Source organism: Cervus elaphus, chromosome 19 (assembly GCF_910594005.1).
Source record: "Cervus elaphus chromosome 19, mCerEla1.1, whole genome shotgun sequence".
NCBI classification, from domain to species: domain Eukaryota; kingdom Metazoa; phylum Chordata; class Mammalia; order Artiodactyla; family Cervidae; genus Cervus; species Cervus elaphus.
This window is the reverse complement of record NC_057833.1, coordinates 54,390,563-54,405,338: the sequence shown is the minus strand read 5'-3', so window position 1 is coordinate 54,405,338 and position 14,776 is coordinate 54,390,563. Positions and strand designations below refer to the sequence as shown.

The window sequence follows — 14,776 nt, the reverse complement described above, 5'->3', positions numbered from 1 at the left end:
TTGTGGTATACATTCCTGATCTCAGTGTCCTAATCTCTTCTCACAAGGAAGCCACTCAAATTGGATCATGGCCAAATCAAATAGCCTCATTTTAACTTAAGTGAAAGTGAAGTTGCTCAGTCGTGTTCGAATCTTTGCGACCCCATGGACTGTAGCCTACCAGGCTCCTCTGTCCATCTATGGGATTTTCTAGGCAAGAGTATTGGAGTGGGTTGCCATTTCCTTCTCCAGGGGGATCTTCCTGACCCAGGGATCGAACCTGGGTCTCCAACATCATAGGCAGACGCTTTTACTGTCTGAGCCACCAGGAAGTCCCATTTTAACTTAAGCACATCTTTAAAGGCCCTATCTCCAAATACAGTCAGATTCTGAGGGACTAGGGTTTGGGACTTCAACATATGGACATGGAGGGGGCACAATTTAACCCACCACACTCAACAGTCATGACAACACTAGCATCTTCATTTTTTATTATTTATTTTTGGCTGTGCTGCGTGGCATGCAGGACCCTAGTTCTGTGACCAGGGGTGGAACATGTGCCCCTTGAACTGGAAGCAAGGACTGCCACTGGACTGCCAGGCAAGTCCCAATCCTTAACCTGGAAAGGGGGAGAAGAAAGTGGGAGAGAAAATGTACCTAGCAGAAGGATGAGCTAACACTTGTACCCTAGAACAAAGAATTCAGAGCATATTAACCAGAGCCCATGAACAAGGAATTATAAGAGAATTTAATTGGTTGAGCATGAGGATAGGAGGGACAGCTCTAAAATTGCTGATTTCTAACTCTTAGTTTTTTTTTCCCGCTGGAGAAGGAAATGCCAACCCACTCTAGTATTCTTGCCTGGAAAATCCTACAAACAGAGGAGTCTGGTGGGCTACAGTCCATGGGCTTGCAAGGCGTTGGACACGACTGAGTAACAGTATACAACTCTAGTTTTATGGGCCACCTTGGTAAAAGAAAGGCTAAATCACAGGTGACATTAAAATCTCCCAGTACTGGGTGGGATGGGGGAGGGATGGAGTGGGAGTTTGGGATTAGCAGATGCAAACTATTATATAAATAATGAAAAGCTACAAGGTCCTACTGTGCAGCACAGGGAACTATATTCAATATCCTGTGATATACCATAATGGAAAAGAATCTTAAAAAAGAATGTGTATATGTATAACTGAATTACTCTGCTGTACAGCCGAAATTAAGACAACACTGTAAATCAACTAGACTTCAATTTTTAAAAATCTTCTAATACTCATTCTCAGTGAGTATTAATACTCACTCACTTCTAATACTCACTCTCACTCTCATCTGTTTATATACAGCAGAGAAGATTGCTTCCAAGCTTGGTGAGTCAAAGAAGCAGATGGCACAGTTTGATAAGCATCAGTCTTAACCAACTGCAGATAAGATAAATAACAAGTGCTCAGTCACTCAGTTGTGTCCAACTCTTTGCAACCCCGTGGACTGTAACCCAGGGATCAAACCCATGTCTCTTGCATCTCCTGCGTTGGCAGGTGGATTATTTACCACTGTGCCACCTGGGAAGCCCAAGCTAAATCACAGAAAAGGACAGAACTCTTCCTTGGGAGTTATATGTGAGTAAAGTGCTTTTTACATCATGATAATCTGTTAAAAGCATAATTTGTATTATCACCAAATAGCTTAATTAGTCCTCCTGTTAACATTCCTACACTGTCTCCTTGTAACTTTCTGGGAAATCCTTAGTCCAGTGGAAAAACCCATTGGAACCCAAATCTGACTTCCTTCCACAGATCCAGAAAAAGCTACATATCTTAGAGTAAGGAAGAGGGAAAAGAACAATGGGAAGAGAAAGAAACATAGTGAATGTCCAGAACAAGGGCTAGATGTAAATTCAGCACCTATCATAGGGCTTACTCACCACTGGGGAGAGAGCAAATGGGGAGAGGATGACTTTCTAGCTCCCTGGGTCAGCCTGGCACCATGTAGCTTCATTATCCAACTTGATAAATTGTGAGTTCTTCCCACCATGAGGCGTAGACAGTTAACAGCTATCAGAGACAGAGAATCACCATGTACACATTTCAAATAAGGTTTTGTTCAGTTGGTCCAGACATAATGGAGGCCTTGTCCAGTGCTCAGTATTACCTTGACCCTGAATCCTAAACAATCCACAAACCCAGCTTATCATGAAGCAGGCGTGGAAAGGTCTCAGGCTGTTCCAAAAAGGAAAATTCTGTGCTTGTGGAGTCCCTTTGGGGAGTCCTCAGTAAAGCACAGAAGAATCTTTGGGCTGAGTCAGTCATTAGCTTTATAATTCATCTAGGAAAACTTGTTTTGTGACAACCTACACCTGCTGGGTTTGATGGTGCTTAATGGGATCTGGTACATAGCTAATATTATCATGGGAAGTGTTTTAGAATTATTTGTAAATTACTGTTTATTTAACTGGTGAACCTTACTGTCAGAAAGATCATATTTAATAAAAATATTATGCAATTAAAAATTAATTGATATTGATTAAGGTCTGCTGATTAGTCAATATTACTGTATCAATATAAATTTCCTAACTTTATACTCTGCTTATATAACACTAATATTTCGGAAAGCTGAATGAAGGTATATAGGAATTCTTTGACTATTTTTTGTAGAATTTTTTATAAGCTGAAATTATTTCAACATAAAAAATTTAAAAAGAGTATTTTTAAAACTTTAGAAAGATAATTCACAGGACTTGACAATTTATTCAAAAACTTGTGTTTAGGGGCTGGACCCAGGAAAAGAACAACACTTCAGCATCTCTCCTTTGCTGCCAAGATGGTAAAATGCACTGTAGGTCAGATATGGGGGTCTTTGATACAGTAAACTCCTAAATAAATATTAATAGTAATAATTATAGTCTCATGTGGAGATGCTTCTCTATAAATAAAGGAACAAGTCATTATACTAAATACCCTACCAAATATTCTCCAAGTAGCTTACAAGAAGCTTAGAAACTGCTGTCCTAGAAAAAGAAAACAGGGAGTCATTGACAAATGTTGAGCAAAGCAGGCAAACTACAACAGCAACAGTTCAGGAAGATTCAACAGGCCTTTAGTGCACGGGATGAAGTGGAAAGAGACAGCCCTCAGCAAACCCCACTAGGAGTTATTCTAACAATTTAGGAGTGAATGGTCCTCACCAAATGGGCCTGGAAGGAAGAAGCCCAGAGGACAGGCATTTTGAAGGACTCATCAGTCTGGGCGGGATTAGACTGGAGGTGGGGGTGGAAAGAGAGAAATGAGTCAGTGGTTACTTGAAGATGTCTCACCAAGATGACTGGCACAATGCTGGTGTCACTGAGAGACTGATGGAAAATGGAAGGAAAGATCACACACAGAGCTTGGGGCGCAAACTCCAGTGGCTCCAGAGGCCAGGCAGGTGCAAAGTGAGGACGACAGGCCGTGGTGGCTTTGAAACTGGACAACTGATCTCTCTAAACAGGGTGGTGGTCCATGGGGGTTGATACAGCTTGGCATCAGAGGTCCTTGCTATGTGGGAATGCACTTTTGATGGTACCAGATCTTCAATTTCTTCAGGGGAAGCCAGAAATCCAGATCTCATATGTGAAAAATATTAACTCTTTAATGTTGGCAATTAATTTTTTAAAACTTGAAAACATGGCATGTGCTAAACCAAACACATCTGTGGGCCAGATTTGGCAGGCAGGCAATCTATCAGTTGTAAGCTCTGACAAAGAGAGAAGGTCAAGGGTCAAAGTTCATAAACTATCTTGGTGATACATAGGAAGATAAGAGACTGTAAAGGGATCCAGTAACTAAAATACTATACCTAAAGTTTTTCCAGCCTTCTGAGCTGTATGAATGTCCCTACCCTTCAAGTCTATATATGGGTTTGAATTTACACAGGAAGTCTAATCTAATTCTCAGATGGTTAAATAATAAGAATTTGAGTGGTTACTGTGTGCTGAGTACACAGAAGTCAAAGAATTTCAAATTAAATACAGAAGAAAACACATGCCCTCCTGAAACCGTGAGACAAATCATGAAATAACCTGGGAGACTGCTTTCTCCATATTAGGTTAGAATATCTGAGTCACCTTAAATCCGAGACTGCCCCCCAAAATCACTTCCATTTAGCAAACTTTGCAATAACGTGTGTGTGTGTGTGTGTGTGTGTGTGGTATGCTTGAATCTCTAACCAGAAATCTGATTTCCTCAGCAGTGGTTGCAAAGCGACGGCATCCATTCCTCCCTCCGCTTGGGAGGGACTTAGCTGGGTTGGGGGTACCTGGGCGCCGGCAGAGGAGGGTGGGAGTGGCAGGCGGAAACCCGCTTTCCGTCAGGTTTCTCCGCTGGAATCCCTGTCTTTGTTTCTGTCATTACTCTTTAAGTGTTTATGTAGGAGGAGACAGGCACCGAAATAGAAAGTGTCAAAGAGATGATGACAGTGAAGATAAAAACAAGGCAGGACATTTTTTTTCAGTCCCACCTAGCCCCTTCCAACCAGAAAGCCAGCGCGCCTCCTCTGGCGTCTTCAAAGAGCCGTCGGTGGGGCAGGAAGCGGGCGGTTCGGGCTGCGGGTGCTCCTAGGAGCGCGGCGATTTCCTCCGAGCCGCCCAGTTATCTCCAGAGCCGCCGAGCAGCTCTCCTAAGAGCGCGTTCTCTCCCCCACCCGGTCCTCCTCAACCCACCCACCTACTTCCTCCGGCTCCATACACACACCAGAGCGGAGCTGCCAAAAATTTCCACCCTCCGCCCCCCTCCCTAGCTAACTTCCTTCCAGCATTTCCTGAGCTGGATGATCCTAGGATTTGTAAGACAGGAAAAAAGGAAGGCGTGAGGGCGGGCGAGAGAGACAGGATGCTGGATTTTCGTCCTCTCCAAGCCGTCTGAAGACTGGACAGCGCGCGCCGGGCGGAGGACCCACGGCAGCCCCCCCGGGCGGTCTCCGCGCCCCTCGCCGCCGCCGGCTGCCCTGCGCTCTCGGCCACTCCCCGGGCTTCGAGAAGGCGGACTCCGGAGAGCTCGCCCTCCGTCCGAAGGGGAGGAAAACACCCGAAGAAGACACCGCGGGAGGCCGTGAAAGTCCCGGGGACTCCGAGTGAGGAAGTGGCACTCCCAGCGCGCCGGCCCGCCGCCGCTGCCAGCTCCGCACGGCCTGCGGCACCGCGGCCCTGGAGGAGCGCGCCGTGGAGTTCAGGCTCCGCGCCCCGCGGGCTCCATGCGCGCTGCCCCGGGGCCCAGGCTCTCCCCCACGCCCCTGCGGCCCCCCAGCGCCGCGCCGCAGCCGCTGATCTAACCTCCCCCCGGAGACCATCGTAGGCGCGGTGCCAAGCAGAGAGGGGAGGGCGAGACGGGGGGGCAACCTCTTTGGGACTAACTCATGAAGAACAAGGGTGCCAAGCAGAAGCTGAAACGAAAGGGAGCCGCCAGCGCCTTCGGCTGTGACCTGACGGAGTATCTGGAGAGCTCAGGACAGGATGGTAAAGTGCCTTCTCCCCACCCCCCACCCCCCACCGCTTCTTTTTGTTTCAGAGCGAGAGAGGGAGACTCTCGTAGGGCGTGTTGCATTCAGTTCACAAGTTAATGTATTCCAGGCCTGTGCGCTCGTGGTACTTTTTTAAAACAAAAAACATATATGATCTTAAGGTGCATAACGCTGCCACCCCGACGTGCAGAGGTTATGTCACTCCTTCCGTTTGTGTCACACTAGCCGTTAATGGGCGGTGCTGCCACACGTCTGACCGGCTGCTCTGGAGGGTGGGGGGTGAGGGCGCGAGAGGTCCCGCTCCCAACTTTGGATGTTGGAGGGGAAGGATGAGGGCTGGACCTGAAGGATGCTGTTCAGTGGGCTTCTCTGGGCACGTAATTATGACCGCCTTAGGTGTCCCTCCAGGGCTCTCCAATTTCGTCCGCTCACATCTTTTTTTATTAATGTGCTGGAAGGCAGGGGGTGCGGTGGATCCTGGCTGGGGGAGTGGTTGCACAAACATTTTCTGAATTTCTGAACTGATGCCAAATATATAGTACATCCCTCCCTCCCCCTTTCCAACCCTTCAGACCCTTCACCTCCTCTGGGCTTTCAGAGGAGCATTTGGTGTGTCAGACAAGAAGAGTGTTGTGAAAAGGTCAGAGGGCCTTGATTTTAAAATAGTTTAGGGCATGTAAGTGAATAGGAGAGTCGCTCTGTTTTCAAGGTCAGATTGGAGAAAAGGGAATCCTCCAGAGTAGAGACAATTTAAACATTTGTTGGGGGGAGGGTGAAAGAAAACAATCTAGAACAGAGTAATGGCATTTGAGGTTAGAAGTTTTTAATCATAGGAAAGTTGGGGAAATTGAGCATTAAATGACTCCTTTTGTAAGGTTGACTGGCCCTGCATTTATCCATGACAAAAAGGCCTTGTCTTCAGAAACTTCAGTGAGAAGAAATCACTATATGCGCCTTCTGTTTATACATAGATAGATACAACAAAGGGGGGAAACTGAAGGACTAGCTGGGCAGAATAATTCTGCCTCCAGGAAAGTAATCTCAAAAGCTATTTGATTAGCTCATATCAAATGTGCATCTCAAAAACAGAGCAGTGCTTTTGTTTCTATTTCTTTTTTTTTTTTTAAAGACTCAGCACCACCTTGTAATTTGCAGTGGTGTGATATTCCTGTGGTATTCTTGAGTTCAGAGGCTGCCGTGTCTTTAGGACAAATGAATGGCTTAGTATTTTACAGCTTGAGAGACCACAGGTTTCAAAACTGCCTCTTTTAAAACTGGGACACAACTGAGTCAATTCATTTAATCCCATCCAGCAATCTAGAGAGGTAGATTTGAAATAACATCCTTGAATTGATTTTTTTTTTTTTTTTTTGAGAACTCCAAGTATGCATCTTAACCACTACCATCAGGCATTCAGAATGAAATGTTTTCCTCCACCTGTTTTTTAGCAAGGGGGCTTCAGGGTCTTGTCCAGGTTCACTTATGAATGTTCCCACCAAGTGGATGTTAAACTCTGGGCCCTCGTCCAAAGCTGAGAGGTACATGGAGGTACTTCTTAGCCCTGCCCTTTTCTGACCATGTCACAGATCCTAGGATGAGCAAAGAATCCCAGGGTTCTGTGAAAACACCTCAAAGGCAGCCTTAAACAGTTCCTCTTTCACCTGATTTATATTTTGAGTTTTCATATATGTTTTGTATGGGGGAAAAAAAAAAGAGGGGGATACTGCTTAAAGAAAAAAAAAATGTTAAAACCAGTACCCAATGCATCCTGCCCTGGGGAGAAGGGGGGAAGTCCAGAGAGGTAAACTGACCTGCCTAAGGTCATACAGTCAATCATGAAGGAAGCAGAGGTCTCTGGCCCACTTGGCTCCTTTCCCCTCCTTGGCTTCCTTGTCTAGGCCAACATTCTCCTCTAATGATTTTTTTTCCCCCTAAATTGAAAGCAGACAGTCCTGCCCCAGAATCAGCAAGCTTTCGAGGCTGACATACCTGAATAAAGTTCAGCTTTGAAAGAGAAGGAAACTGACCCGCTTAATGACCCACCTTTATTGTGCCACGTAGGAATTAGGCTTGCCTAATAGGCGCTTACGTAAAATGAGAATAATTAGGATTTCTTCTCTCTCATATCTAGAACTAGTTAGGCAGTTGTCTCATTTTCTTTAGAGGGTAGCATCAATAAATAGCGTTAAGGCTAATGGTTTTCTCTAAAACAATGTGTCCTCCTCATGACTGTTCCAAAACATGCATTGATCTGCCCCCAGGGAGGAAAAACTGACTTAGGCAGTGCTCCTTTGCCCATGACCTTGGAAGTTCAGCCCAGAATGCTGAGGGTGACAAGTAACTAGGATCTAGAAGGCTGTCACAAAACTAACATTGTGCGTGCTAAATCACTTCAGTCATATCAGACTCTGTGCGAACCAGTGGTCAGTAGCCCGCCAGGCTCCTCGGTCCATGGGATTCTTCAGGTAAGAATACTGGAGTGGGTTGCCATTCTCTCCTCCAGAGGTTCTTCCCAACCCAGGAATCGAACCCCAGTCTCCTGTCTCTTGCATTGTCAGGCGGGTTCTTTAGCACTAGTGCCACCTGGGAGCCCCAAGACTAACATCACAGTTCCTCAAACTTTGGAGTTCAAGGATGGAATGAGACAGAAAAAAATGGATTCAGGTCTGGTTGCACAGGGCAGAAGGAAAGAACAGAGATGTGGGGGATCCAAGAAAACCCCTGTGTCGGTGGGAGAGGGAGGGAAATGTCTGAGTTGGGGTATAAGACAAAGCTGGTTGGTGACAATTAAATGTTCTCAGGTCACCTGAACATGGGGAATTTACACCCCTGGACTGAGCACAGAGGAAAAATGTCATTCACGTCTGCAATTTGCTGTAGCTGAGTCCTGCTGCATCCAGTTAAACAAATCTGATGGGGCAAGATGTTTAGGTGACATATAGGTGTTCATCTTTGAGCAGACGTTGCTTGGGGCCAGTTTCGTCTTTAATCTTTAGGACGCTGATGAAAAACAGAAACCTTTTCTTAGAAAACACTCACAGAGACACACACACACCATATCCTGTGTACAGTTTCTGTGGGCATCCACGCAGATGCCGGGTTCAGATCTTGCTGTTGACCGTCCCCAGCTGCAGACAGAGCTGATGCAAATGACCAATTTCCCCCTTTTGCTTCTGTGGCCACTTTTCTCCAGCCTGGTGAGAACACCCAAGAATGGGATGAAGTTGCTCCTGGCCAACCTGGCCAGCTTTTCTCTCACTTCCCCTCCAGCACAGTGGCTGCTGCTCCAACCCCCAGCTCTCCCCTGAGAAACAGATAACTTTCTCTTCCTGTCTGGAATAGAGGGAGAAGATCATCCCTTCCTCACTGCTGATGCTGAAAATAGTAGTTTTATTTTTCTTCTTTTTGACCACTGACTAAGAAGACCCTTGCTTGCAGCTATGTCATGAAAACCCCAGCATCGTATCGCCTGCAGTTGGGAGGCTGTGGGTGAAGCCTTGTGAGACCAGCACGCATCCAAGGGCATTTCCTACCTCTCCCCTCTGGGCCGAGTGCCTTGGGTCTTCTCACAGTGCCTGGAAATGCTGTGGCCAGGAGTCAAGGGACCAGGAAGAGAGCATTACAGGAAAGCTGTCTTCTGCCTCTATGCTGGTCACACTCTCAGAGCTGAGGGCTTCCTCACCCTACCCAACAATCTCTGTCCTCTGACTCACTCCTGGGTAACCACTGTCAGGGTGGTGGTTTGCCATGATGGCAGCACAATAGAACTATTTGGGGAGCATTAAGAGAAGTTGATGTCTGGGCCTTCTCTCAGAACAATTAAATCAGAATCTCTTGGTGCATGGGTATGTTTTAAAAGCTTCCTAGATGATTCTTATGCAGGAAAAGTTGAGAACCACTGCTTATAGTGCAGGGATTTACAGATCATTTACTCTTTGATAAGCAGCCTTGACTATTCAGAAGGTGCTCTCTGAGTGTTTGATAAGAACATTGTTCATGAAGGTTTTTTGAGTTCTTATCACGTTGAAAAAGAATATGTACTGATTTAATGGATGTGAGTTTGAGCAAACTCCAGGAGATAGTGAAAGACAGGGAAGCCTGGTGTGCTGCAGTCCATGGGTTGCAAAGAGTCGGGCACAACTTAATGACTAAACAACAACAATATGTATGTGTGTGTATTTGAGGAATTCTAGAAGGTTCATAATGAATAAATCAACACCCATTATGAAATAAAATTTTCAAGCTTGATGAGAGTAAGATGGCCCTAGTATCTCAAAGAACAAGGATAAGGCAACGAGAACTTTGAGGTGTAGTTATTCTAAGTGTACTTCTTAGGCTAAGTCATTCTCTTACTTTGTTCATTCATTTATTTGACAAATAGCTATAAGGTGCTGTAGAGGTATGGTGGAAGAGAAAGAAACAGGCACCCCAGACTCAAGAAATTTACAGTCTAAGGGATGTGAACAAACTTTCGGAAACCAGTGGCTCAATTTAACTTTGAAGTTAGTTGTTATAACTGAAGGAGAAAATGCAAAAGCTCTTATCTTTGATTAAACAGACAAGAAACCCAAACATAAACAGGACAAAGTCTGAGCAAGGAAGGTGAATGTTTTTCTGTTCACTAGAAGATTTAACACTGAATGGAAAACCAGGGCAAGGGAATTCCATTGGCTTAGTGGTTTCCTTCCCAGCGTCTTGCCTGGCACATCATTATCACACCTTCCCTAGCTAACTGTCCATCCTTTGGGTCTCAGCTGCTTCTGGAAACCTTCCTTGATCCTCCCAAGTCAGGTGCCCCCTACTGGGGGCTTCCATTAGGAGTTCTGGAAGCATGCTGCCTGGAGCTGAATCCAGACTTTGCCTGTTCCCAGCTGAGTGACTGTGGAGCAGGCTACTTACCCTCTCTGGTTCTTCCTTTCCTCGTTTGTGAAATGGGGAGAAGGGGACTGACGTGAAGAGAAATGAGTTACTACGAGCAAAGCACATAGAAGAGGGCATGCATAATAAGGTAAGCTCTAAATGTAGCTTCCCTGGTGGCTCAGTGTAGAGAATCTGCCTGCCAATGCAGGAGACTCAGGTTCGATTCCTGGGTCGGGATGATACCATGGAGAAGGAAATGGCAACCCACACCAGTGTTCTTGCCTGGGAAATCCCGTGAACAAAGGAGCCTGGCAGGCTGCAATCCATGATGCGACTGAGCAACTAAACAACAACAACAACAAATGTAGCTATTATCATCATAACATTCTGGATGTGCCCTAAAATAACCACATATTATCTATGCCATGACCAAATGAATGCATGAGGGCTCCCATGAAACGAATAAATGATATGGCCTGGTAAAGAATCCGCCCGCAATTCAGGACACCCCAGTTCGATTCCTGGGTCGGGAAGATCCACTGGAAAAGGGATAGGCTACCCACTCCAGTATTCTGGCCTAGAGAATTCCATGGACTCTATAGTTCATGGGGTTGCAAAGAGTTGGACATGACTGAGCGACTTTCACTTCACTTTCAGATGGGTTAATTAATTACCAAGAGGGACAGGAAGCAGATTGGTTGCCCCACTAAGCGGAGTTCACAGAGGGATTTCCCAGCGCCACTGGGAGTAGAGTGTCAATAGACAGTGGCGGGGGAGCAAAACGTCAACCTGAAACTATAGGGTCCTGAGAAATATCTGAGAAAGATACCCTGTCACTTCCGGACCTGCAGGGAACTGAAAGAGAAGTCCAGTCCTGGAGGTGGAGCTTGTGGAGACAGAACAGCCACCTCCTGGGCTTGTGTTTGGAGAGGCATCCCCAAATCTGGGCTCTCACAGTGAAACAGGAAGAACTAAAAGAGGAGAATTAAGGCTTTTAAACCTGAAGCAAACTAACTGACAGCGTGAAGCCAAACTGTAAGTAACTCTGTATGGTCTGGATGTGGCAAACAACCCACCCAGAGGATGGAAACAGCCATTCCACCTACGCACATCCCTCCCTCCAGCCCACTCTCCAGACCTCTGCCAAGAGCCCCTTGACCACAGGCATAGCCTTGCCCTTCCTCCACCCCATCACCACTGGCAGCTGCCTAGATGTCTTCTAACCTCAGGAGACCCAGGCCTTTAGACAGCTAAGGAAACACTTGGTCCTGTTGTCCCAGACCTGCCCTGGAGCCCAGTGGACCATCTGCTGGGGCAGAGGGAAACAGGTTGAAACTAGAAACACATTTTCCCTTAGATGATGCTGTGGGTGGTGGATTATCTCCCCAGTGCCATTAGAGCTGTGGTTTTTGATGCATTCTTTTTCTTTACCCCCTTAGTCCATTAGGCATCTGTGGGCTAGCCTGGAAACTTTCTTCTGTGGGAGTGGGGCCGGGGGAAAACACATAAATTCCAGAAGCTGAGCGACCAAGGCAGTTCTGAATCACTTGTTGAGGACCAGTTGTCCCCAGGAGTCACCTCACTGCAGAAAGTTTCCTGGGATTTTGTGGCAGAGGGTGCAAGAGGAGGACAGGGCTCAGAGGCCCAGAACTCCGTCTGGGGATGAGAGGTGATGCCCAACTCCTCTTCATTAGATATTGCAGGTAAAAATGTCTGGAACAAAGTACCGATAGACCCTCAGGTTGGGACTTCCTGGTGCTTCCTCCAGAGCAGGCTGCTCAGGGTGAGTTGTACCCCATCCCTGGTCTCAGGACTGCACTTCCCTCTGTGTGGTTCCTTCACACCAGTCTTGAGGCCCAGGAACATGGCTATGCTCGCTCCTTTGGTTTTCTGTTTTGTTTTCTTTTTTGCTTATTGCTTTCCCTGTATTGAAGCCAAGGTGGCCTTTTCTCTCCAACTCGTCATCACATTTCTAGTTAATTTTCTTTTTACTTGCGGGTGCATGTCCCACCTGATCTTCTGTTTCTTTTTTATGCTCCTACAACTGTCATGTGTCAGGTTAATGGGTTTTGGTGTTTCTCCCTCAAAGGACCATCCTTGAGTCCTAATTGAGGTGGGGCCACAGCCTGATGGAACTTTAGGCCATCTAGATCGCACCCCCGCCCTTGTCCCTCTAATCTGTGCCGCCGCCCCACTCCGATGCAATTTTAGGTCAGGCTTAAAATAAAGGACCCCTGAGGAAACATGCTGATTTCAATTCAGAAGAGAATAGATACTGGTGCTGGGTTGTTAAGAGCAGCTTTTTGATGGAGAAAGATGAGAATGTTAGGATACTAAAGGGAGGAGGACAAAGGAGAGAAGGAACCCGAAAATGAATGCTGGGCCCCAAATCACAGCTACTTGTTATTTTTATTAGTAGAATTACAATCTGCATTGTTTGTTTACTATGTGCAAGTCACTTGATACATACAAAGTAATATTTTCAAAATCTGTACGAATTCGGACATTTTCCCCCTTTTTATAGAGGAGAAAACTGAGATCCGAGAGGCTAAATCACTTGCCAAGATTATTGAGATAAGAAAAGCAGAATTTAAATCAAGATCTATCTGACTCCTAAAGCCCCGCATGGTCTTAGGCACAAACACAATTTCCCAAAATAGCAGATTTCATAATTTGACATTTATGTCATAGTTTTGTCCAAAAAAAAAAAAAAACCTGCGAAAAGTGGCCTTTTCTCCCTTGCATTGTTCTTCCCCCAGCCTAGGTCTGGAATAGTAATAATAACGACTAACATTTGCACAGCACTTCACCCCTACCTACTTGCTTTCAAGTCCAGCCAGGCCCCACCTTTTCCTCCCAGGCCCCTCCCTGACCACTGCAGCCACAGTCCTCCTTCCTTCTTGGAACAGCCCTTGCCTGAGACTCAGAGGCACCCAATTTAGTCCTAATTCTCGTTACCCTGTTTTCTCGCTGGCTTTGTGTTTACAAGTGGCCGTGAGCTCTGCTAAAGGTGGGGCCTCGGGCAGCTCATGCAGACTGAGGAGCTCGCTGGCCTCCCCCAGGCCAGCACGCCGCTGATGATTGGTTTCCTCCTCAGGAAGCTGGAGGGAGAGCCCTTCCAGGAAGCTCAGGACCTGGGCCATGCCTGCCGTGCTGGAATATCAGGAATCCAAGACTGTCCAAGGTTCCCCACAAGGGCGCAAAGCTCCTTGCAAATAGAAACAGACCCAGGCTTTGTGCAGGGCACCTCGGAAACACCACCTTTCCCTAATGCCTTGCCAGTCACTCACTGATATGAACCACCTTCTTGGTGGGGTCTCAGAACCAACTGAGTTTGTGGGATCGAGTCTCAGGCACTCTTTGTTCTAGTTCAAGTGTGGTTGATGCATACCAGACCTTGGGGCCATGCCCATGACCTGATGCTGGCCAGTGTGATGCCCATGACCAACTTGCCTCTGAGGGCCCCTCACCATTATCCCCAGAGGGAGAGGGGGGAAGGTCACCCTCCCCAAAAGCAGCTTATACCAGCCCTTGCTGTTACAGACAGCAGAAAACTGTTTGACATATAAAGCAGCAGTCTGGCAGACTACAAATCTGCAGCTTTCAAAAATTGAGCTAATTTGTGTAATTACGCATATTTCTTTCCCTAGCTCTTTTCATGTTTTTATTCAGAAGCCATCTTATATGGGGCTTTCAATTCAATGCAACAAATATTTAATGGGACTCTAATATGCTGGACGCTCTGGGGTTCACAAAGATGGTCTCAAGTTGCTGTCAGCCTAGTGGGTTGTATAAGATGGGGAAACAACCGAGTATGGAGGATGTAAAGAACAGACTTTTGGACTCAATGGGATGTGATTTGAGAGAATAGCATTGAAACATGTATATTATGATATGTAAAATAGATGACCAGTCCAAGTTCAATGCATGAAGCAAGGCAGCCAAAGCTGGTGCTCTGGGAGAACGCAGAAGGGTGGGGAGGGAGGTGGGAGGGGGGTTCAGGATGGGGGGACATGTGTATACCTGTGGCTGATTCATATTGACGTACTGTAAAGTAATTATCACAATATTGTAAAGTACTTATCCTCCAATTAAAATAAATTTAAAAAATTTTTACCAAAATAAAACGTACTGAAAATGAAATGAGAGCTCTACAGAAAGTGCAAGAGGAGATGTTAACATGCGAGGCAGCTGAGTGAAAGAAAACTATGAGTGGGTTGTTTGTAAGGGGGGGAAAAAATCAATAAAACAATAAACATCATCTGACCCGTGAGGAATGACGGAGATGTGGGGAGATAGAGCGGTTGGTTTCTGTAGACAGGAAACCACATGGTTTTGCCTGATACTTGTAATTGGTCACACCCTCCTGAGCCCTGGGGGAGAAGATGCTGAAACTGTGGGAAAGGTAGTTGAGAGTGACTTCTAATGGCCAGGGTTGGAAGGGGAGACC

The 14,776-nt window shown here is 46.3% G+C and overlaps 1 protein-coding gene across 1 annotated transcript in view; it reads left to right on the top strand.

Moving 5' to 3' along the window:
* The first annotated feature begins 4,547 nt into the window (after nt 1-4,547).
* Nucleotides 4,548-14,776, top strand: part of ARHGAP31 (Rho GTPase activating protein 31) — a 119,898-nt gene continuing 109,669 nt past the window's right edge. Inside the window, exon 1 of the mRNA XM_043874409.1 lies at nt 4,548-5,461. Coding sequence (XP_043730344.1) covers nt 5,362-5,461 — 100 coding nt within the window. The 5' untranslated portion in view covers nt 4,548-5,361. The remainder of the gene's footprint in view (nt 5,462-14,776) is intronic.